At 39.5% G+C, this 25,996-nt stretch overlaps 1 protein-coding gene across 2 annotated transcripts in view; it reads right to left on the bottom strand.

The window, feature by feature from the left end:
* The window catches only part of NALCN (sodium leak channel, non-selective), a 436,823-nt gene that overhangs the window by 268,475 nt on the left and 142,352 nt on the right, over positions 1-25,996 (bottom strand). The window contains exon 9 of one of the 2 annotated variants that reach the window (XM_075562611.1): positions 21,737-21,823. The exons of the other annotated variant lie outside the window; for it this stretch is intronic. Coding sequence (XP_075418726.1) covers positions 21,737-21,823 — 87 coding nt within the window. The remainder of the gene's footprint in view (positions 1-21,736; positions 21,824-25,996) is intronic. 2 annotated transcript variants of the gene reach the window in all.

Raw genomic sequence — 25,996 nt, 5'->3', positions numbered from 1 at the left:
CCTGACAAAACCCAAACCAGAACCAAACTAAACTCACTGCCGTGGAGCAATTATGCCTCATCATGATGCTACGGGACAGAGATCTGTCCTGTGGCTTCTGAGCCTGTCAATATTGATGGCATCAGCGAACCTCATTTTTCTCTTACGCACCAGTTGGTGAGTTCCATATCCAATTGCTACTCCAGAAGGCTCCAGGACTCAAACACATACAAGTAGAGGCATCGTTCTATATGCCATTCCATTTGTGGTCAATAGAGTAATTCCCTTCTTCCAAGATGTCTACATCTCAATCTCTAAAAGCAGTATACACCGCGTCTACGGAAGAGGGGATTCTGTGAATGTTATCAAATTCAGAATCTTGCCATAAGGAGACTCTCGCAGACGGATAGATTAGATATGTTCAATATATTCAGAAGGGAACTTCTAAGAGGGATGTGGAAGAATTACAATTGGAGAAGGCAACGTGAGGATGGAAGGGCAGGGGGAAGGGACCGGGAGTTGCAAAGAAACGGACTTTAGATTTGAAGATGAAGGATATAGTCATGAGCCAAGGAATGTGGTAGCCTTTACTAGCTGAAAATAACAAGGAAACAATTGCTCCTCTAGAGTTTTCCAGACAAATACACCCTTAATGACACATTGACTTTTGTCTAACTGTACCTAGAAACGTATGGCCTCTAGAACGGCTGAGATAATAAACTTGTATTATTTTAAGCCTCCTTTGTCACAACAGCAACAGGAAACTAGTATTTTTAGTAATTTTAATATACGCCATCTTAAAATTTATTATAAAGGATCTTAATATGTTCTAGCTTACTTAGACTTTGGGGCTTTGGAGTGTAAACCACGAGGTGAGAAGTTCTAACCAACCACTCCCTCCATGGGCAAAAGAGGAAAATGTGTGCTCCTATAAAGATTTATTTTCTCAGAAGCTTTATAGATGGTCCCATTGAGTCAGAATTGACTTGATGGCAGTGGGTTCAATTTTAAGAGTTTTTCCCCCTAGGCTCTTAGAGGAAGAGAAACTCAGAAGCAGAGCTCATGAGCAAGGTAGGATGGCATGAAAAGATGAATGAAGTGGAAGTGATGCCATCAGGAGCCTGGTTCTGAAGTTGAACAGAATTTCATAAGGCAGCAGGTCTTGGAACCCTCTCAGTTTCAGTGAAAGGTATAATTTCGAGTATTTTACAGAACCTCTTTCCATTACATTTATCCAGTGATTTTCCCTAAACAACATGAAAAATTAATGACTTCAAGATTTTGAAAATTCAGTAGACAAGCATTAAACAAACCCAAATTGTGGTCTTGAAGATCACAATAGGGATACACTAAAATAAAGGAAAGTACAGCTGGAAAATAAAATTCTTCATTAAATTTCTGCTTGATCAGATAAAATAACCTACCTTGTTAAACAAATTTCATCCAGGGAACGCTGCATTAGCCATTGACTCAAAGTAGTGTTTTAATAGTATTTGACAATAAATAGATTTGGAGAATAGTGCAATTCTAAGATTAAACTCCCAGATTAAACTCCCAGAATCCATCTTATATATAAGCCCTCAGTATAAAATAAAAACATGGCATGAAAAATAAAGTGCATAAAACCTAAAACAAATCTCTCATTATCAAGTGGTGCATCTTTTGCCTCTCCTATTTAGAAGAAAGACATCTGGATATTTATCATCTCTCTAATCTATGTAAAAATAATTCCATCCATTCCAAATAACTTGTGGTAAAAAATAAATATGTTCATATCAGCACTGCAGATAGAACCAATGAAACATCCGTAGAGAGCCTTGTCTTTCCTATCTGCCTGGCCCTGCCTGCCCTCGGAGGTCAAGAAGAGTAGAAATAAACAGGAAAGGAACCCTCACAATGGCACTCGACTTCTGTGATCTCGGTGGTGCCAGGTCCTAAAGAGAGACGTGCTCTTTCTTGGAACAGGAAGTTGGGTGGAGAACCCTGCGACCATGACGATGAGTTCTAGGGAACAGGACAGGCACGTAGTAAGACCTTTATTCTTTTGGCAAATACGATTGTAACTTTTACTCCACTCTGCAAGAATAAGGCTGGATGTTAAACCATACATTGTCAAACACATATTTAGTACTATTACTATTTTTTTTAACTACCAGCTCTGGACTCTGTAAGATAAACTAGGCTTTACCTCAAGAATGACAGAACCAGTATAACAGAAACAATGGTAAACAACATTGGTGATTATATTAAGCCACAGAATTTTTAGACTGTGTGGCAAGGCCTGGCCTCATATTTTATCTACCTTCTGTATTCATTTCCTTGGCACTTCCCTCTCATACTCATTCTGAACTTAACCACAGGACTTGTTTGGTTTGGTTTGAATGTGTAAGATTAGTCTATTGAGTGGTGATCATGGGCCCCAGCATCCCTTCATGCCAAGTAATAGCCTTCCAAGGCCTAAAAGCAGGAATATTAGTAGATAATAGCTAACTGTGGACACATGATCAGCTGAAATCATTTCAGTCAAAAAGGTGTGAGCAGCTGACTTCAAAATTCGTGAGTGATAATAAATGTCTGTCCTTATGAAACAGTAAGTTTTGGTTGGCAGAGCCTTCAATAATATACCCAACAAATATAGTTCTTCCAGGTCATATAGTTAAACTGTATCACTCAGCCAATGCACATCTATCTAGGACCGTTGAAGTAGAAATGGAAGACATTTTATAAATATGTATCTATGTATCAATAGGAATATAGAGAGAGACAGAAAGAGGTAGAGAGGGATAGAAAATTGATATAGATATACCCTATAAATACTTATATCTATCTATATTTATATAGATAAAGATATACTTTCATTGCTGATTCCGTGGTTAAGTGCTCAATTGCTAACTGAAAGGTTGGCACTTAAAACCCAACCAGTAGCTTTGCCAGAGAAAGACTTGGTGATCTATCCCGACAAAGATCACAATTTAGAAAACTATGAGACAATTCTATGTTATATGAAACACATATATATGATCACTGTGAGTCACCAATCAGCTCTATGGCACCAACTAATGACATTTATTTTCAATTGACAAGAGGCTATAATGGGTTTCTAACCACAAGGTCAGCAATTCAAATCCACCAGCTGCTCCCCAGAGAATGATTTGGGCAAATCTCCCCTGGCCTTTAGGGCTTCTGTGTGCCGGAATTTATTCCATGGTAGTGGAGTAGGAGGGCTTATTACTAACCTTTGAAAGTTGAAGCTGATTATTTCTTTACAGAGGGCATAAGGACCTCAGAGTGCAATGGCGAGTCTGAAGACTGTAGATTCATTAAAATGAGCATATATATTGTGGTATAAAGTGCGAGAGCAGTTTTCCCCCACCCAACCTGTGTTGTGTTTCAGGCTATCACTGCATGCTTCTTTCCCCAGCTTCTTATAATTCACCCTAGAAATTGACAAGTGCTGCGAATCAGGGCACCCCCATTCAAGTGAGCTATCAGACATTTACAAACATACCACTGCGCACCTAGCTAGGCTCTTGTGATACCTCCAGAGAGCAATAATTTAATGTGAGTTATTTGAAATTTATTTTGGATACAAATACTAATTGCCCTCTGAGACTGTCAGTTTTTAATGCGTAATTTCCAGGTGCTTATTTTTGTATTTATATTTTATACATATGTTAATATATTAATGTGCTATGCTAATATATGTTATGTTGATATATCTGCATACACACACTATGCTACTTAGAAATTTGTAAAGAAAAATTAAAGGTCATGACCCACTATGCCATGGCACTTCCCTCTAGCCTACCTAGTACTCTAAGACACACAAAGCCATTTCTAGGCATTGGAAGACAATAATGAAGGCCATAAGAATTTGAGCCTATTAGTTGAAGTAAGGAATATTCAAAATGTAGTTTTAGCCATAACCTATCTAATAAAATTATTTCAACTTATTTAAACCATATTGTATTTTATTTACAAAAGCTTCAATTAAGTACAATATGCATTTTCTAGAATACAATGTCCTAATCAATAGTCACAATTTAACCTATCCTGCAGAACACTACTTAATATCTCCTTGTTCCCTCACACTTGGTGACCATATATTTTAGGATTACTGGTAGAAAGGAGAAGTGAGTGAAAACATGAAAAAAAACCTTTTCAATTAGCTGAACTGTAATTTAAGGATTAAGAATTCAGTGCCTCTACATGATTTCATTGTTGACATTTAGCCAAAAAAACCCAGAAATTAAAACACTAAAATCTGGACGTTTTACAAATAAAGTGTCGATTCTACTTTCCTTGCTCCTCATGGATAATAATAATTATATAAATTTCTCCCAGGTTACTGGAAGAAGAGCAGTATAGGAAGGAAATGAATCCACATGTGGATGATTTTGAGATGAATGTTCTTGTGGACCTCAGTTGTAAGATCCTACAATGTTGGATAATAGGTTAAATACTTTTCTTAAAAAAATAAAGATTTAGATATTCTTTTAAAATAATTATCTCTGATTATACTAACAAATGCTTACAATATAAACCCAATGTTTTGGACTGCATTCTCTTCACATTCATTAGATTTTCTTTCATTTCTTTTACTACTTATGAGGAATCATAAAACAACACTATTAAATTGTAATGATTATAGTCATATACTTCCTGTTTTACATAGTATTGTATATTTAAAAAATAAACTTAGTTTACAACTATTGGCATTCTAGTCTTCTACTAAGAGATCTACAAATATATTTTTAATGTATTTGTATCTTTTTTCCTAATTGCTAATTTTTCCCTCAGCTGAAAATTTGTGATCACCATTATTAAAATGAAGATGATTTCTTCCATTTTAAGGACTAACAATTCTCTTGGTCTCATTTCCTCTATCAGTCATCATCCCATTTCTTCTCTCCCCTTTGTATCAAAATTCCTCAAATAGATTGCTTATACTTCCTTTCTTCCTATGCTCTCTCTCTCTCTCTCTCTCTCTCTCTCTCTCTCTCTCTCTCTCTCTCTCTCTCTCTCGTGTCTGTGTGTGTGTGTGTGTGTGTGTGTGTGTCTGTGTGTTTGTTAAGGCGCTCTGGTGGTACGGTGACTTACACATTAAGCTGCTAACCTCAGTTTCAGCAGTTCAAAACCACCAGTTGATACACAGGAGGAAGTGAGGCTTTTTTATGTCTCAAATGATTTACAGTGTTGGAAACTCACAGGGGCAGGTCTATTTTGTTCTATAGGGTTGCTATGAGTTGGAAGGGACTCAATGGCAGTGAGTTTGAACTGGAGTATTATGGGTTAGGTGGTTTACATAGCAACGGAGCAGTTATGAATTTAACAGTTCATCAAGCTCCCATGGCCTTGTTCTTTTCCCCTCCCCCACACGTATCTCCCTCTTGCAGGATGTTGTCCTCCCTTCACCCAAATAGCCTTTAGATTGTGTCTACCCGGCTTCCCTGCCATTCCCTCTCACTGCAAATAAACACCAAAGTCTGCTTCTTTTGGTTCAAACACATTCATCTTGATTTTTTTTCTACAACAGTGGTCTCAGCCAATATTTGTCTTTTTGTTTTTGACTAATTTACATTAGCACAATATCCTCCAAGTTCACTCATGTAGTAAAATTTTCCACTAATACATTGTTATTTTTTAATGTTGTGTAATGTTTCATTGTGCATTTGTACCCAAGTTGTTTTACCCCTCTGTCTACCTATCTACATTTAGTTTGATTCCATATTTTTAAAAATTGTGAATAGTGCTTCGATGAACATAGGTGTGAATATATGTGCTAATGTTATGCCTCTTATTTTTTTATGGAATGTATCAAGTAAGAAGTGATGGGTCAGCTGGTATTACTATTCCCAATTGTTTGAGGAAGGGCCGTATTTAAATTCACAGTGGATGTACTGTTTTACAGTTTCACGATCAGAGTATGAGGATGCCAGCGTCTCCACACCTCTCCAGGATTTATAGTTTTTATTTCTTGACCTTCGTTATCAATGATAGGGTAAGGTGGTATCATCATCTCAATTTGTATCTCCTCTATAGCTAATGATTGTGAGCACTACTTTGTGTATCCATTGACCAACTTGATATCTTCTGTGGAAAACTGTCTATTAATGCCCTCTGCACAGTTTTTTTTTTGAGCTATTCATCTTTTTCTAGTCAAGGTGTTGAAGTTTTCTGTAGTTTTAAGAGATTAGTTCCTTGTCTGATATGTAATTGCCAATTTCCCTCCAGCCTTTGGGTTCACATTTTACTCCTGTGGTAAAATATTTTGATACACATAAATGTCTAAATTTAGGAGACCTCAGTCACATAAGTTGTCTTCTGTTGTGCATGTGTGTATTTTGTTATGTTTGATAGTACGTTTATGCTATGCATTAGGGCCCCAATGTTTGCGTGTGTGAGAGATCTTCATAATTCTAAGTTCTATGTTTAGATCTTTAATCTTTCTTGAGCTTGTTTTTGTATTTTGTACGAGATATAGGTTTGTCATCAATCAACATTTTACAATTTTGAAACGAGAAAACCACTGATACACTTGAGTTTTCCCCATAGTGCTGTGCTTGTAAACTGTGTTCAACATGGCAACAGTTTCTGTAGCATTTTTCTGATCAGTAAACAAAACTTCACAGCTGTCCACTGTGTTCTTAAATTGGCCATCACAAAAAAATAAGGTTCCATCAAAACTGCTTTCACAAGAAAATTCACTGTGACTAGAGAGAACCTTCCCAGGTGACACCACTGGGTGCACTAACTCAGAGTGAGTTGCTTGATGCTCACCTAGCAGGAGAAATGTGTACTATGAAAGTATGGCCCAGCAGAGATTTTATCCATTTTTAGTTTGTTTGTTGGGTGGGGGCAGGATACGCCCTTATAAATGCATAGAATGGATTTATGAGCTACATTGTATCTTCAAATGTGAAACTCACATGAACTTTTTGGCATATTTGAAGAAAAGGCAGAAAACACATGGTAAGAATTGAACTGACTTGATAGAAATAAACTAGGTAACTGAAGTTTTCACTAAGCCCTGACCCTACAGCACCAGTGAAGTTACACCGCTCCTCCAAACTCTTCCACTGCAGTAATGTTGTTGAGTGCTAAGAACGTTCACAGCAATTTTGATCCCTAGCCTAAGGTTTTTTTACTTGTGCATTTAACCCCTGGAATCAAGGATTATGAGAAAAACAGCTTATCCTTATTTATATTTTTTCCAAAAGGTGTCAAAGCAACAACTCTTTGATGGGATTGTGTTTCCAGAGATTACATGACAAATGTCTGATCATAGTCAGCAACTCTCTTCTTATGCTTATTATTATAAATGCCAAAGTCACAGGTTTAGTGAAGCTGGAAGCTGGAAACATAGAATGATATGGGAATCTAGTTTAAGATCAACTGGAATAAAAATAATTTTGAAGGTTACCTGGATATGGCTTTCTCCCATCAAGGGTCATAAATCAAAGAAACAAAATCAACCAATTACCAAAAAGGATGGATAAAGAACAAATTGCTAGTAAGAGGGTCTCATATTTATTATTACATATTAGATTTGGGGATTTATCCTGAGTAAATACACTATAAGTACACACACAGATATGTACAGAGAGCTGCTCTGGTGATTCCAACTTAAGGTGGGGACCTTTCAGAAGCAGACTGCCAGGCCTTATAGAAAGTGGACGCAGGATTCCCGGCTAACTGAAATAGCACATTCTTATTAAACTTTCATAAGCTGAAATGGTAAATCAAAGAAGCCATTGCCATTAAATTATATGTGAAAGTAATGTGAACATTCCTAACCCCAAAGATTCCTGCCAAATCACATCCAATAACAAAGAAAATCTAAAATCACACACTCTATTTTTCACAGGCAATTTTGTGCTGTGGCAGCTGGATGCTGGGATGCTGGGCACAGTTCCCTGGGAAGGAGCTGGGTGATTTATTCTCACGGCTTGGGTTATCTACTGACTTTTTAATGATTTGCTGCAAAGCAAATGCTGAGCTCTCTATTCAATTTGCACCTTTTTCACAACACGGATTTTTTTCATATTTCCTTTAGTAAAAAATATGCACTCATTTACTTTTGTAAAATCAAAGTGCCATAAAGATAACGTTCAAAAATTACTGGGTGCATATATAGATATATACATACCTATTTGATGCATGTGGTCAGGAGAGACCTGTCCCTGGGGAAGGGTTTCATGCTTGATAAAGTGGAGGGGCAGTGAGAGTGGAAGGTCTTCAACGAGATGGACGCAGCGGGTGGAACATTGGGCTCAAATACAGCGGGTGGAACATTGGGCTCAAAGAAAAATTGTCGGATAGTGCATGACTTGACATTGCTTTGTACATAAGTTCACACTGAATTGGAACTGATTCAGTGCCACTTAATATGACTATAGACATCAAAATAAATGGGTTATATATTCTTTAAATACATTTATACTATAATAGAAAAAATAGAAGAACGTGATGGACTCCTGTCTACGGTTGAACTCACCCTAACTGGCTTCAAGACAATGAGCCTTTGTCAATAGCCTTTTAGGATATTTTTAATATCTGTATACATGTGTGTATTTGCGTGTGTGTGCGTGCGCATGCGCGCACGTCCTGTTTTGGCTTCGTCATCATTCGCTGTGGTTGAGCTCCTTGTTGAAGCCTGCACACAATCGTCGCCATCCTTGAGCCCATTGTTGCAGCCACTATGTCCATTCACCCCATCGAGGGGCTGCCTCCTTTTCATTGATGCTCTGCTTTACCGGATATGAAGTGACCGCTTTCTCTTGATAACGTGCCCAAAGCCTATGACACTAAGTCTCATTATCCTTGCTTCTAAGGAGCATTTGTCTGTCCTTCATTTCAAGATAGGTTTATCCTTTCTTCTGGCCATCCATGCTACCATCAATATTTTCCCCCAACACCATGAGTCAAATGCCTCAATTCTTTTTTGTTCTTCCTTATTCCTTAGCCAGCTTTCACATTCATATGAATCTACTGAAAATACCATGAATTGGATCAGGTGCTTCTTAGTCTTCACTAGTGACATTTTGAGTTTTTCATACTTTAAAGAGAACTGTAGTACAAGATTGTATTAATTCAATGTGCCATTTTATTTCCGGACTGCTGCTTTGGTTGGTGTTGATGGTAAATTGAAGTGAAGTAAAACTCTTGATAAATTCAATATATGTTTTTGTTGTCTCCTTTAACAATTTTCTTTATCCTAGCCTTAATTCTTATTCCAGGATCCAAAATTCCAAATTACTATCAGCAAGACCATTTGGACTCATGGAACCACTAAGAAGACAGAGTAGAACTGCCCCTGTGGGTTTGTGAGACTGTTCTAAACAAAGCTTGAGATCATTTTCAAGTTTTAAAATAAAGACCAATGTTTTAAGAAGTGTTATATTTTCCCTTGAAATAAACATATTACATAGCCCACCTTCCCAAGTCTTTACCTTCAATGGGACTCTTCTGAAAGACTTGAAAGCACTATAGTGATGCTTTAGCCACAGCTGTACTGGCGAACAGTGACAGCACATTGCCTGTCTTTTTGCAATAAGGGGGTCCCTCTCGGGGCTGCCCCCAGAGGCATGTGGAGCTTGAGCACAGTATGTCTCCTGCCTGCGTTGGTTTCTTGTCAGTGGCTGTCTTCCAGAATATAGATCACTGGGCACGTGTTGGAAGATGGCTGAAAACTGCACAGCCACTTCTGTCACCTTGTCAAGGGATGAAAGCTCCTACCCTAGAGGCAGGGGAAACAATGGCTTTTCACCACAGCAGCTGAAAAATGAATTTTCCATTTAATAGAATTCTATTTATCATGCGTCAGGGTGACCCCTTCCCCTAGCTGTTGTTACTACTAAAATAGAGTTTAAAGAGCTAAGTAACTGGTTGGTTTGAAGAAAAAGAGTCAATTATAACTATAATTCGACTCATAGGCAAGGTGGTGCATTAAGCAAACTTCCTAAATGAGATCAGCACTGCTATATAATGGAATTGAATAATTACCTAAAGATGGCGCAGGTGTAAAATGCATATCTACATGCTACCTGTTAATAATCTCGATTCATCTATATATTAATCTCTCTCTGTATATCAACTGTTTTACTGTCTTCTCAGTTAGATAGACATATTTGAATGGCTCAGAAATTTTGAAAATCAATACAAAAATCCAGAAAAGTGGTCAAAGTCATGGATAACAATCTACAGAAGAGAAAATATAAATGACCAACAAATATATGAAAAACAAATTTCAACATTCATTAACGGCTGTCAGGGCCTTGCATATTCTATTTGCATGTATAGTTACATATTAGGTTACATGCCATTCTATGCCCTTCAGATGCTAAGAGTAAAGATCTGAAAAGATCCATTTGGGCCATGATGTGAGACAGTGACACTCTCAAGAGCCACTCATCGCAGTGAAAGTGGCTGTCATTTTCAAAGCCATTCCACACGAGCCCGAGTCATAGATGTTCTTATCCCTCAGCCAGCTCTACACACCGTTCTTAAGACTGTGTTCCTGAAAGCATATAGAGGAAGACTCTGGGTAGAATTTTTTGTAATAAAGAATATTTAGAAACAGCCTGAATGTATAGCAACGTGTTATGTATATGCATATCCTTCAATTCCATTTTCCATAACATTTTGGTATCCCCTCAGACATACATAAGTGAATAAAATAAACACAATATACATATAGAGAAATGAATATAGTGCATCATGTGGAACATATGGAATAAATACCATGATGAAAATAAAGTGGTTTAAATATGAAGTAGACTACTTGGAATGAAATTTGATATTCATTAAGTTTCTTAACCATTCTGTGCCTCAATTTCCTATAACAGTATTTATAATGCTGATATGAGATTGAACATTTTAGCACATGTAGATTGCATTGTGCCTAACAGGAGAGTAAAACCAAATCAACCCCACTGCCATCTAATCAGTACCAACTCACATCTACTCTTAGCATTTCCAACATTGCGCACATCATTGAGTCGAAGGCATCTTCTAGCGAGCCTGTAGGACACGGTAGAACTGCCCCCGTGGGTTTCCAAGACTGTACCTCTACGGAAGTAGAAACCGTCATCTTCCACGGCACAGCCGAACACGCCACCACTAAGCCACCAGGACATACTTTCTATCTGTCTGCATTTCTAAATTATAAATGTTCTCTCAAAGAGAAATGCGAGTAAATGATTAGAAATGCATATTGTTAGATGATCACCATCGCAAATTGTCCATTTGTGTGTTGATGTTCATTATGTGAAGTTTCCCCACAGAAACCACTGCGTACAGGGCGATAATCTATTGAAAAACAACAGATTTTCTGAAAGTTCTGAAAGATTTAAAATTAATTGAAATATCAATTATTGTCTGAGATAAATGATAGACTCTCATCTGCCTGTTAGTTTGTCTTACTGTTGCCCCTGCTGTGACACTAGATATTGTGCCGCTGGTCTTTAGGGTCCCAGCAGGGTCTCGCACGGTGACAGGTTCAGAGGAGTTTCCTGACTAGAAAGGAAGACTTGGCGATCTACTTCCAAAACGTGGCCAATGGGTGAGAGCCATGCAATTGTCCTGCACAGTGCTGGGAGTAGGTTGACAGGCTCCCAGAGCACACAATGGCATGCTAGTGGACTCAGGCAGACCGGTGTGCATGCGACAGCTCACTCTGTTGTACAGGGACTCATACCGAACTGGGACTGACAATAGGCACCAACAAGGCCCACAGTGAATGCCATTTTCCACGACTCTACATTAACGATACTATCAATGAAATGGTCTCTCCTCCCTCACGAGACTGATGAGAGCAGTTGCGTGGTGCATTCAGCAGAGAGAAACTGTGCAGGGTCTCTAGAAAGGGCCAAGAGGGCAATCTATAGGGCTTTCAATAACTTTCGGTTGGTGATGTAGGAAAATCAAATTTTTATTTTGCTTAAATCGACCTGCTTCTTCCATTTCCATTGCTGTGGCCTAGTTGGTCTCCCGTTGTATTTTATCCCGGTTGTATATTCACCTTTGGATGTTTCTGAGTGAGCGTTTTAAGCCCCTAGCGTGCAAGGTCACTACCTCGGCCATATCTGGATCATAAGCAAGAAATGGAAGAAAGGACTCGTCAAGGAAAAAAAAAAGATGCAGATGCATGGATAAATCAAAAGAGGAAGAACTGTGTGTCTCAAACAGAGAGCAAGAGAGAGGCCAAGGAAGGATAGTCATCGGGATGGCCCGATGAGCTGTAATAATACATACCCCCTTTGAACACAGGGTCTGTCATTTTTCAGCCAAACACTTCCTGACCAGGACATGCATACTTAATTCACACAGACCTATAAAGCTATATTGCTGTCTTCTTTTTGCATAAACACAGCAAATAAATCACACCCCTTTTACACACCGTAGCGAAATCTGTCTGTCTCCCAAATCTGTTCTCTAAGAGACCACATTTGGATGATTTATTCTCCCGCATAAAAGATGCTGTATTGGGCATTTCTTCCCAGCAAAAGGTAAAGGTATCTTTGGGAAAGGGGGTGGGGGGTTAGGCAAGCCAATCATGTTGAGAAGTACAGAGGCAGTAAGAGTTGCAGCTAGCGGGAGTAGCAGAAGAAAACAAAACTGCCACCTGGTCTGGCTTGTGCATCGTCCCCGGCGTTTCCTTTCCACACCACCGCTCTTGTATTTGCACTATGGACCCAGGCAGGAGCCCAGCTGGTGAGCACATCAGCGGGGCCACAGACTTGGAGAAAGAAGTAGAAAGGCATTGTAGACAGGACAGTGGAAGGAGAGAATGTTTCAGGATTTCTGAGCTAGGAGAGTTTTTTTTTAATTTATAATTTCATTTAATAGAAATTGCATACCTTTATCATACCTATGTGTAGTACCAAACTCGGCCTTATTAAATGTAGTATGAATTTCATTAATAACTAGATATATATAAAAATATGCCAGCCAAATTAATATAATTATTATGAAGCAAACTCAAAAATCCAAAAAATAGTTCCAGAGAGAATTCACAATGCATAACCTCCCAGGCAAATAATACCACTCTTTTTGTCCTCCTGCTCTGAACTTAATGGCTTTATAATGAACTTGAAGAACATATGTATTTTCATTTTTATTAAAAATAACAATAAGAAAAGACCACCCAAGTGCACTGAATTGAATTCTTTCTTTGAATATGATTCCCATTATAATTATATTTAACTATAATTATAGTATGTATCTGAGGCACAGAATGAAATTTGCAGTTTCTAATTTCAGATGAAAGATTCCTATTCCTACCATGAATGACTTTCAAGGTCCTATTGTTCTGTAGATGGACAAGAAAAAAAATCTGTTTGTCTTAATTAATTGTCATAGCTTTATCAGAACTAGTATCTATAAAGGGGAGCAGAAAAGCCACAATCACTGATGAAAGTTAATGTGTATACATGTGTGTACACACTTAGAGAAATAATCAAAATATCTCCCACTGTGATTCAGGCCAAAAATGGCTAACTGAAAATATAAAATCCTAATAGATTTATTCTTACAGTACACTTTTCTAGCAGTTAAAATAATACATGGATTAACAAATAATTAATCATATTCACTAAGCACCAAATATCAGAAAGCATCAATCACATCATATATTTGGTTTAGCTGTTATGGGGAAGATTAAGTAAGCCCCATCCATCTACTTTATTTTATTAGATTAACTAATTACCCACAGTTACTGGGAAAGAAGGGGGTTCAATTCATCAAAGTAGTCAAGGATTCAGGAACAAAGACCATGAAAATTATAAGACATAAATTGTAAATTGAACTGTGTCCCCAAAATTATGTGTTGCAAATCCTCACCCACACACCTGTGGCGTGAAGCCCATAGGGCAGAAGCTTTCTCCTGGTTATGTTATGAGAAGTATTTGTATAATGTGTGTCTTAAATCAGTCATATGGAGAAAGCAATGGAGAAAACAGGCAGAGAAAGAGGAAGACAGATGCCCCCTCACATGAAATTCACCAAGAAATAGAAGCTGGGAAGACAAGGACCATTCTCCAGAGCCCACAGAAAGATAGCATCTTCCCCTAGAGCTGGCGTTCTGACTTCTCGCCTCCTGAGCTCTAATAAAATACATTTCTGTTTGTCAACGCCCCCCCTTTATGGTATTCCTCTTATAGCAGCATTATGTAACTAAGATAACATATCATCAGTGAAGAGAGCCAGTCTGTAATTTAGCCTTTAACAAGGGCAGATGATTTTAAATATCTTTCGTTTAAAAGGGATTTTCAATTGATGTTTATCTAGGTTCAATAATAGTTTTGAAATTTTGAAAATGTAAAAATGCATGGAAAGGTCATTTGAAGTAATTAAAATACATGTACAACTGATGATTGGATCATATTTGCAACCTGAAGTCATATTACTGTAACTAAGATGATAGATCAGCCACACAAATACCTACAACCGAGCCAAATCCCAAAACCCCACCAGTTGCTGCGGAGTCCATGCTGACTCAGTGACTCAGCAGACCAAGTCGACTGCCCCCCAGTTTCCAAGGCTGCAAGCATTCACAGAAGAAGACTGCTACTTGACAAAGTCAGCTAGTGTTATACTAAATGCAAAGAATGGCTTTCACTTCTACAAACAGGTTCCTCTCAAACAGGTGTGTGGTGTGTATGTGTGATGTGTGTGCATGTGCGTGTGCACATACATACATATACACCCAAGCAGGCTTAAAAAAACATTTGTAGAAATATTCCAGTATCTCTTAATTCCATTTTTTCCACAAACTTTATGAACTTCCTCATTAGTTAGTGTGTGTGTGTATGTGTGTGTTGAAAATGTGAAGCTATTATTCCTAGACGTAGCCTTCATTTCTGTCTACACATTTCTGGAGGTGGTAGTTCCATATCTAAACCGTTCCCAAGGAATTCTGCCCTCTTCAACTGACGGCATGGAAAGGACGGTTTAGGCATTGCAAGGGACACAAAGCATGTTCTACTTAAATGCTGTTGAGTTGTGGGAACAAACAGAAGCCTGAAGAGACGAGGTCAGGGCCAGACCATAGGTGAGGTAAGGTTTCTCCATGACATCTTCATAAGTCGGCCGTGGGTACCCAGAAAGAAGGAGCGGGTACATTTCCATCATGGGAAAAAGACTGCTGCACATTTTCCCTGACCTTTCTGTTTTTCACAAGGAAACTTAATTTCCTGAACATTTCTTCCTAATGAGCCCCCTGTGATCCTCCTGTTTCCTTTCAGAAAATCTATCAAGATATCCCGTTTGCAGTTCCTCACATATTCATTCTAGCTTTTGTGAGCTGAGCTATCTGGTTTGAATTATTGGGCCCAGCAAACAATCCCCTCAGAACCCACTGATTCAAGTGGATCTATCTTTGAAAGTTGATTCAGACTCGTAGAGACCCGCAAGGGCAGGTGACAATTGCCCCTGTGTGTTTACAAGGCTATAACTGATCCATATGGAAGTCGAAAATCTCATTTTCCCCCCATGGAGTCACGGATGGTTTTCAACTGCTGACCTTCCAGTCAGCAGCTCACTGCATAACCACTATACAAAAAGTGCTCCTCAGAGAAGAATGGGAGAAGTATATTACTGAGAAAATGTGTCTGCAGCCATCGACTAATTAGAGATATTAAAAACTTAGAAAATAATAAACCCATGTGTGCATGAATGGTATCCCAGTAGCAATACTTACTGACATTTGTGTGTGTGCACACCGTATTTGAGTTGATTTCAACTCATAGTGATATCACACATGCACATGTGTGTATACACGCGCACACACACACACACAATTTGTAAAACAAAACTCCATTCTTAGAACCATACCAATAATGCCTAAATGTTAAATGGGGTTTCTTGGACACCAGTTGGTCCTCTCTCAGAGACTGTCAATATTTAATTTCTCTAACTTATAACCAACAGTGGAAAAATTATAAACTCAATTTAATTATGGATATTGAAGCATTTCTTTCCAATAAATTCCATTTTTCTTGTTAAGATAAAATTGGTGTCAGCTTCTTTTAATTATGTTACTCTTGACTAAGACTCATATTTCGAATCACAACCTATTTATTTACATGGCAAAGAAGATAAGAAGAAATCTCAAAGGGGGAAACAAGACTGAAGGCAGAGTTGTGACCTGTGAACCCTCTGCCACCATGATTTCAAAGAGAAATGCTGGTTAAAGGACCCAAAGATGCCCAGAGCAATAAAGCAAGTGAGAGGGACTTTCTGAAAGTAAAATCTAGCTCTCCTGCTAGTTATATAACCCGATGATGCACACACAGAAATGACTTAGTTTACAGAAATGGGGGGTTTTGCTACAACCCATGGACTTTCTTACAGGCAAGAGCAAAAGGACAACTGGACTAGCTACTAAGTGAGAAGCCCAATTCAGACTCTGGCAGGCCAACGAGGTGCAGAAACCCCTCCCATGTATCATGATTCCCCTGTTTGAGAGGCAAGGATAGAGCATCTTCCGTTGGAATGGCCCTGACTGTCACGGGGCTTCCGCTATTTGTAGCAGCCGACATTATTAATGTATCGTGTCATTAGTTATGTAATTAAAATTATGATAAGCATCAAAGAACACTAAAGGATGTATCAAATGGGCGTTGACTATAACAGTAGTCGACCAAGTTCCTGGGAGGTGCCAACGTTTCACATACATGCTGGCTGACCGAGAGGTGGGAGGTTAGACTCTACTTACAGGGCTTCTGAAGAAAGTTCTAATCAATCTACTTTCAATAATCAATTTACTGAAACCTTAGGAGCATAATTCTACTCTGATCCCTGTCAAGGTAACTCAATGGCCATTGGTACAGGTATTCCCACACAGCTTTACAGTTCTATGACACTAACCCTATTTTGTCTCTTTAAAAAATAAGAAAAGGTATTACAATGCATGATCATTATAATTGAAGACAAGGGGTGAATGGTTCCAGATAAAAAGATTATGGTTATCTACCTTCATGCAGCATGAATGGTTAATGCCAACACTAAAGCAAAACGTCTGTGTTAGAAATATGTCATTAATGACTTGCATGTACCACACACGAGGAAGAACCGACCCCTTGGCCATCCCATTTTGTATCCACATTCCTCCAAATCAACTCTTGGAAAAAGCAGGCTAGGCCTAACCACACGAAGCTGAACTCAGTGGAATGTTCTTTTCCTGAATGTATCTGGCTTCTTTGTGTGGATTCTAACCAGATGAAACAAGATCCACAAAGCTTAGTCCACATGCTGTTCTCTTTGTAACACACTTGTATTGAAACAAGTTTTTCAGCTGCGCTCCCTGCACACGTGGAGGGCAGCGTCCACTCTCCTCTGCACTCTTCTTTCGGCTGTTTTAGCTGTGTCCCGATCAGAGGTGTTCCCTTGGTCCACCTTGGGTTCTCTTTCTCATCTTCCTCAAACCTCTGTGATAAGGATGCTGCCTGGCCTTCTAGCCACGGAGTCACTTCTTATGCCTCTGGGCAGATGCTATGGAGTCAGTGGTGATTCATAGGGACACTCCAAGGATTGTCAAGTTACAGCCCTGAAGGCAGTCAGCTGCCAGACTACTGTCTGGTCCCACCACAGGTAGGGCCCACTCCCTGCTGATAAGGACAATGGGCTGCTTCTCACTAAAGGCTTGCAGCCATCAGTCTGGTCCCTGTAGGTGGGGTTTGCACCCTACTGATAATGGTTTCTATGGCGATCCAGAGAACAGGTCAAACTGGCTTAGTAACATCCAAAGTTAGGTTGTCATCCTGAATCTAGGATCCGCCCATCTTGTCACATGTATACCCCCAATCCCTCCTCTTCCTATTGTGTGTATATCCCTAGACTGTCTCCCTCTCATTGCTGTATAACCTATAGTGCAACCCCTCCTGTGACATGTGTCTTTACCTGTAATTAGTGGGCTTGCACTCCCCCCGAAGGTATATAGGCCTGGGTTAGCAATAAAGAGCACCTCTTGGGCTCTCCTTGGCTCCCTCTCCCCTGTTTCTTTTCCCCTTGTCTTCCTTCTCCTCCCCCTCCCTCCACGTGGACCACCAAGCGGGGCTGAGGTGAGCATGCTACCATGAAATGTGTCTGACTCCATTATTTCAATCTCTCTTTTATCTCTCTTGCTCTCAATGACTTTATTATAGATAGGTGCGATTATATCAACCATATAATTGAGCCTATCGAACCCTCGATTAGTTGTGGCTGGCCCTTCCCCACAAGCTGAGTAGGCAGAAGACTTCGTGACAAAGCCTACGTCCTCTGATTCACTGATGTGTACCCTTAGGAAAACGATCCATGTCCTCTAAACTGCAGCTTCCTCATCTGTCAATGGTTGAAAGACACCATCTTTGCACTTCACAGAATTATGGTAAATGTCCCCCTGAGTGACTCTTTCTTCCCTCTGTTGGTCTCAATTTTAGTGTCACTCTCTCATGAGAGGCTTGCCGTACTTCTCGGACTAGCAGTGTGAACTCCTAATTAATTGCTTCATGGTTTCCTGCATTCATTGTTTGAAAACTCCCACAACTCTTGTGAGCCCACTGCTGTCCTCTTCTTTCCGCCATGGAATTCGCTGTCAGATCTATGTGGGTGGGGCGTTTCCAGCACTCTCCTGATAAAATCAGTGATGTGTTTTCATGACAAGCAGCTGCTACGACATGAGTTGCTATTGTTAGGGTAGAAATAGTAGTTGTAGAAGCATTTGTATTATTAACAGCAGTTTTATCATCATACATAGGATAGAGAGAAAACCAGAAAACAATATTCAACATTACCAATATTGATTGCAAACTGCTCCCACACACATACTTTTAAGACATAAATAAATACATGATAACGTGGCCATGTAATTATTCACAACCATAGTTCAGTGTAAAATACTTTTGTTCCTCATGTATCAATCTTTAAAATGTACAATGTACCCCATCCTACAGAGAACAATTAAAATGTAGGTATTCTCTTGCCCAAAGTTAAGGTAAAACACTTCTTAAACCATGGGGCTCCTTGTGAGAAGAGGATTTGTAACAGAAATCAATAGAGAGTGAAGAATATAACCTTGTGGGGGAGGAAGAATCTGCTTCCGTGAGTAGGGATGTTTGATTGTTCACCCTTAATGAGCAGAGGGAATGGACTGGTGAGACTGCGATGGTGTGTTAGGGATGCTGAAAGTGTGAAATTGAAATGGCCAACATTTAGGGTAGGGGCTTAGAGGATGAGGGAGCACAAAAAGATGCTAGTGTTACTCACAGAAAAAGAAAGGTAGATATTTATGGTCCTTTTGAGGAGCTCCAGAGAGTTCTGGAGGTATGGTGCTTATTAGCATGGCTGCTAACTTTAAGGTCAGCACGTTGCAAACTCCAGCTGCTATGCAGGAGGAAGGCAGGACTTTCTATTCCAGTAAAGAAGTGAACCAGAGACACATATAAACCACAGATGCATGCATGGATTTGGGGCTTGCACTTAAATCTAACCCCAATAGAACAATTATTTATGACATAACTCTGCTTGATGCTCGACCTATTTAAGAGATCGCTGACGATATGAGTGCTATAGAAAAGTGTGGTGAAGAAATGAGATGATGCTCCGCGATCAGAAATAATAGCATTTGTTGTGTTAAAGGCTTGCTTTCAAACAAGCAGCCATCTCACTGAAGCACCAACCAAGTCCATGTGGAAGAAGCACACCAGCCTGTGTGATCCAAGGATTGTAAAAAATGAACCATGATCCAAATCTAAAGGAAGGAATGAGATCAGAGCTTAAATTACGAACACCTGGTTTGCAGAAGGTTGTGGACGACAGTGGTAACCTGAAATCCATTGGCAGGGTCTACACATGGATGGGCCTCCATCACCTCCCCTCTCATTATAGTGAGAGAACAATGTAAAGCAGATCCTGGCAGATGTAGATAGGCCAGAATGTAGTATCTTATCATTTGTTCTCCCTTTTGACTTATTTTAAAAGCTGTTTCAGTTGTGAAAAATGAAAAAGCAAAGGAGAGATGCACCTGAATTGAGCCTCGGGTGAATCCCTCTGACCATGGACCAGAGATGTGAATGCGCTCGAAAACATGCAGACTACATTGGAATTGGATTGGTGCAGATGTAACTAGGTTAAAAATTTTCACCTTATCATTCAATGTCCATTATGATCCAATAAACTTTTTCTGATTTCTTTTCAAATGATGTTTTTTTCTGTTTTACTTTGTTATTCTTGCTAGTTTTGTTTGTCTATTTTTTAATGATTTTTGGTATATGAAATTCAGGATAGTTAAATCCATAGAGGCAGTAACTGGATTAATAGTTTCTTGGGGGCATGGCTGGGGAGGTTGGAAAGAAATGGGGAGTTCATAACAATGAGTACAAGAATGAAGAAAATGTTCTAAATTGATTATACCCATAAAACTGTTGGATAAAGAGAGAGATAGAGATAAAGATTACACTTTCTTCTCCCATAAAGCTTTAGAGGCTCAGAAACCCAAAGGGACAATTCTACCCTGTTCTAATGGATCTCAGAGTCAATGGACTTGATGGCAGTGTGTTAGTTATATGACCTTTTAAGACTAAAGTGTACTTGACCCACGTCATGATAATTTTCAACTCACATACTTATGAAAGCTGGATGAGTAAAAAAGAACAAAGAAGAATTAATGCCTTTCAAATTCTTGTGTTGGCAAAGAATACTGAAAAATCATGGGCTGCCTGAAGAACAAGCAAATCTATCTTGGAAACAGTACAGCCAGGATGCTCCTTAGAAGCGACGAGGACGAGACTTGTCTTTGTACTTTGGACACATTCTCAGGAGAGACCAGTCCTTGAAAGAGGACCCCATGCTTGGTAAACGCAAGATCAGAGAACAAGATATATGGACTGGCTTCGTGGCTGTACCAAGAGCGCAAACATAACAATTGTGAGGATAGTGTGCAAGCTCAGCAGTGATTTGTTCTTTCGCCAATGGGGTTCTGTGAATCAGAACTGATTCGGTGGCACCTAACGACAATGATAACATATTACCATGTCCTCAGAGTCTGCAGGTATCGAGTACTGAACTTCTACCTATTAGCAAGCATTTGCTCCCTTGCTGTGTACTTAGTGGCACAATAAACTGAAATAATTATACACACACCACCATGTCCTGCATTCCAATAACGCAGCCCTTTGTCGGATGTTTAGATATGACTCTGACATTCCTCAATACTCAATATTGCAGAATTGTGATTACCTGTGTCCATTTATTCATGAGAAATTTACCAATCCTTACTGTGCTAGGCCATGGGATGGACTAGAAGACACTGCTTAACATTATAGATATTTTCAAATAAACACGATTTGATTGCCAAGCGTCTGATTCAGACTCACAGCCACCTTCTGGGGTGGAGTGGTGCTTCCCTTGGCGTTTCCAAGGCAGGACATCTTTACAGAACCAGATTGCTCGTCTTCTCCCCTCATTCTCTATTGGTTTCAAACAACTCGGGTTTTGGGGAGTAGCCGACGAGCAACCTACTGTCTCAGCAGGGCTCCTGTTCAGGGCCATTCCCACTGCTGCCTAGCTAAGGTGATAATAAAGGAAAAAGAACTGTTCCCGAGACTGCAAAACTTTAATGGAGTAGACAGTCTCTTCTTTCTCCCAGAAAGAGGCCAGTGGGTTTGAACTGCTGACTGCAGATAGCAGCCCATCTAGTGATTTGGAGGTCTCTCCACTTCTTCCTAGAAAATCAAAGCCAAGTTGAGTGACTGTTAGGAATGGAATGTACTCGCACCTGGAGGCAGGCTGGTGCACGTCCCTGGGGCTTGTTGACATCCACAGCTACCAGCTGCCATCCACCAGCAGCATCTTCATGAAACATCTTCGAGACAGAGAGAGAGATGAGTCAGTGACACAATGGAACATTGAGCACTCGATAAACATTACTGCTCTTGCTTTGGAACATTTTAATGTTATCAAATGATTTCTCTGTCTACCTACTTGTCTTCAGAACATGAGTCATTTCAATTTTGTTCAGCCTCACATTTGAAAATTAAACCAGTAATAATAACAACATAACTATCAGAGCTTGCATTTAAAGAGCCCTTACTATGTGTCCTTGGACACTTTGGACTCGCATATGCTGCAAGGCTTTGCATATAATTGCTCAAACACCTGTCAAGCGAGTCTCTTATTTCCACTATGTAGCTTATTATTTATTCAAGTTCTAAAGCATCTGTGTCTAAGGGGTCTTTTTTAGAGGTGGTGCGTTTTTGTCTTTCTTAATTCAGTGGATATTCCTAAGTGAGCTAACCTCAAAATAATCTCAGAATAAATACAATCAGAAATGTGTCTGTGGCTTAGGGACAGAGGCGAGCATTATTTTCATGAGAGCACACACGCGTAATAGAGTTTGTGGAAGTTATTTTAGGCTCTGAAGTTAAAGTATTCCACAATTAATCTGCTCAGTCAAAATTTTATGTATATTTATGAAGTGAATAAGTAGTTTTCCCTGACTTAAAAGACATAAGTGATTCAGGAGACTACGGTCTTGCTAAAATGTAAAATCATCAAATTAGATGCCAAAATGATTACCATATTGCATATTCCACTACCTCAGAAAATTAATCAGCTGTCAATATTGCACCCAGCTGGACTATTTCTTTTCTATTTATACATAATCTACTAATATGTTTTCTTTCAAATTCCTTAAGGATGTGTATTTGTGTGGGTGGGAGTCATATTAGGAAATGATAAAATTAAGGATATTTATTTTCCTAAGTTAAGGCACCAACTACACAGTTTCACTGTTTTATCACTGCCTAAGATGAGGACACAGGTTCATACACATGAACATTTTCTTTCTAATATTTATTTAGCATTATGTTAATGTGGCCCTGTATTCAAAAAAAGTAACTGTTGATGTCTACATGAGATGAGGCAAACATTTCATTGTCTTAGATTTATAATCATAATTTCAAACACCCTTTAGTCTAGGTAGTATATCATTTGTGGAAACAGAACTTGCCTTTCTAAAGTGAGTGACGTGGGAACAGATAAGGATCATTTTTTCACATAGATTGGAAGAAAGAAGAGGCTTTCTACTCCCATAAAGAAAGAGGTACAGTCTCAGAGACCCACAGGACAAATTCACCTCCATAGTATAGGATCCCTATGAGTTGAAATCGACTCAATGGCAGTACGTTTGTTATACATGTGTATATATATATATATAAAGATTATTTGTCCAACGATGACAGTTACAAATTATTTATCTCAGCTATCCGTTAGAATTCCAATCCCATTAGAATGAATTCAAATAGGTATTCCAAGTGGCAGAATCAGCACGGTCCATCCTTAATGAATAGGCTCATTCTGTGGACACATATATTGGTTGGAATACAAACTGTCTAAAAGACTAAGTCAATCCTGTCAGTCACTAGCTGAAAATCTTCTGTGGAGGGATACTCTACTCTCTTATCATGACACAAAGGATCCCTAGGGCATTCATTTGCTTTGATCAACAGCAGCCTAATTGTCTCTGTTAAATTGTATTTTTCCAGGAGACACAAATCAAATGAATCAATTTAATTGTCAGTGAATGTGTGCTGTCAAGGTCATGCCTTTGTATGTAACAGAATGCAGGAAATGCACCATGTTCAATGTCTCTTTAGTCCTCTGGATTATGAAACCATGTTCAGATTGGATACTGTAACATTGGAGCTGTTATACGGGACTATTGTAAGTGAGGGATCCTCAGACACTCACATCTTTCCATGAGAGTATTGGGGCTGACACACACCCACATGTATGTTATCCACACCTACATACATATCAGTTCTCTGAAATAAAAGAATGTTCTTGGGGACACTTAGTCCCTAAGAATAAATACTCATATTTTCATTTAAAAATTCACTTTACTGGGTGCTCTTACAGCTCTTAGAGCAATCCATAGAGTCAAGTACATTTGTACATATGGTTTCTTTTGTCAAGTACATTTGTACATATGGTTTCATCCTCCTTTTCAACACATTGTCTTTCTACTTGAGCCTTTGGTATCAGCTCTCATTTTATTTTTCTCCTTTTCCCACCCTCCCACCCTCATGAACCCTTATAAATTATTATTATTTTCATATTTCACACCATTCATCTTCTCCCTTCACCCATGTCTCTGTTGTTCATCACCACTTTCTCACCCCACCTTCCCCCTACCCTCATGGTATCTCTACTCCCATGACTGTTCCTGAAGGGTTTATCTGTCCTGGAGTCTGAGTATTGAGAGCTCTATGTGTATCAGTATGCATGCTCTGGTCTATTCGGATTTGTAAGGTAGAACTGGTGTCGTGATAGTCGGGGCGGGAGTGGGGATGGGGAGAGGAAGCCATTAAAGAACTAGAGGAATGTTGTATGTTTCGTTGATGCTATACTGCACCCTGGCTGGCTTGTCCTTTCCATGTGATCATTCTGTGGGGGGATGTCCAATTGTCTAAGGATGGGAGTTGGGTCTCTACTCTGCCCTACCTTGTTTGCATCGATATGATTGTTTGATCTGAATCTTCTGATGCCTGATCCTGGTGACACCTCATGATCACACAGGCTGGTGTACTTCTTCCATGTGGGCTTTGTTGACTAGATGGCCGCTTGCTTATCTTCAAACCTTTAACATCCTAGACCCTGTATCTTTTAATAGCCAGCCACCATCAGCTTTCTTCACATTTGCTTATGCACCCATTTTTTTTTCAGGGATTGTGTTGGGAAGGTGAGAATCACAGAATGCCAGGTTATTAGAACAAAGTGTTTTTGCATTGAGGGAGTACTTGAGTAGAGACCCAATGCCCACCTGCTACCTTAATACTTAACATATAAACATTTGGACATAGATCTATGTCCCTATTATATTTAAATACATTTACATATGTGCGTGTCTGTATGTGTACCTCTATGAATGTCCTTTGACTCCTAGTTCTTTCCTTTAATTTCTTTTATTTTCCTCTTGTCAACACTATCATGTTGGATCTTCAATGGGCTTCCAGTAAGTCCTCTAGGAAACACTGCACTTGATCAAACATCACCAGGCATTCTATGCCCTCCTCATCGTTGATTTTATATCACTTGTTGTTCCTTTGTCCCTGGGTTTGTTGGCTAGCCCCCTCTTCCCGAACTGCCCCCCCCCCCTTCTTCCATGTAACGTGGAACTGTCAGTCCCATTATTTACTCTTTGGGATTTTTTCATCCTTCCTATCTTATCTAGATAGACATGGAAAACAACAGCAACAAAACCAACCTATAAATAGTTCCAGGTCTGTCTGTTGTCCTTTACAAATGTTTTCTGATCAAGTCTGCTGAGGTGCCAAGTCCTGCATCCAAGTCTATTTTGGGGATTCCTCAGAGACTTCATTGCTTTGTTCCTCTTGCTACTCTGTTGTACTCCCTTTGTGTTTTGCCCTGGTATGTGTTGGGGGTGAGTGGTGTCATACTGGGCGCAATTCCAGAGCTGTGTCTCCAGTGTTGTCCCCTGTAGTGCTATGGGTCAGTGAGGGGACCCCATGTCTTGTGATGGAGCCAACACTATGGTCCTATCTGTGCATTGTCTGCTCTGAGCAGAAATATTGTCTTTGGAGCTGGGTGGGCCAGGATGTGGTCCTCTTGCTCTCTCTCCTTCCCTCTTAGTTTGCTTTGGGTGCTCTGAGCAATCCTGTTCCTCCTGCTGAGCTGTATCTTCAGTGCTCTCCTCTGTAGTGCATTATTCTGGGGAGAGTGTCCAAGTAGCTGGGGTTAGGGCCTTTTGAAGACTTGGTTGGGCTATCTGTTTACATACTGGTTATACATATGGGATATAGGAAGACACTTGTATTTTCCTCCTTTTTTCTGTGGAATGTGGATGTTAGGGTTAGAAGTAACAGCAGCTATCATAGACCATCAAATGACGTTGGGGATGGAGACTGTACAAGGTAGAATATAAAGGTGGCAGGAGCGTGGATTCATGGTAAAGTAAATTACTATATCAACCTTGAATCACCTCACCCAAATTTTCAGCAGAGACAGGAATTCTAGC

Source organism: Tenrec ecaudatus, chromosome 11, assembly GCF_050624435.1.
Source record: "Tenrec ecaudatus isolate mTenEca1 chromosome 11, mTenEca1.hap1, whole genome shotgun sequence".
In the NCBI taxonomy this organism is placed as follows: Eukaryota; Metazoa; Chordata; class Mammalia; order Afrosoricida; family Tenrecidae; genus Tenrec; species Tenrec ecaudatus.
This window is presented reverse-complemented; position numbering and strand designations above follow the sequence as displayed.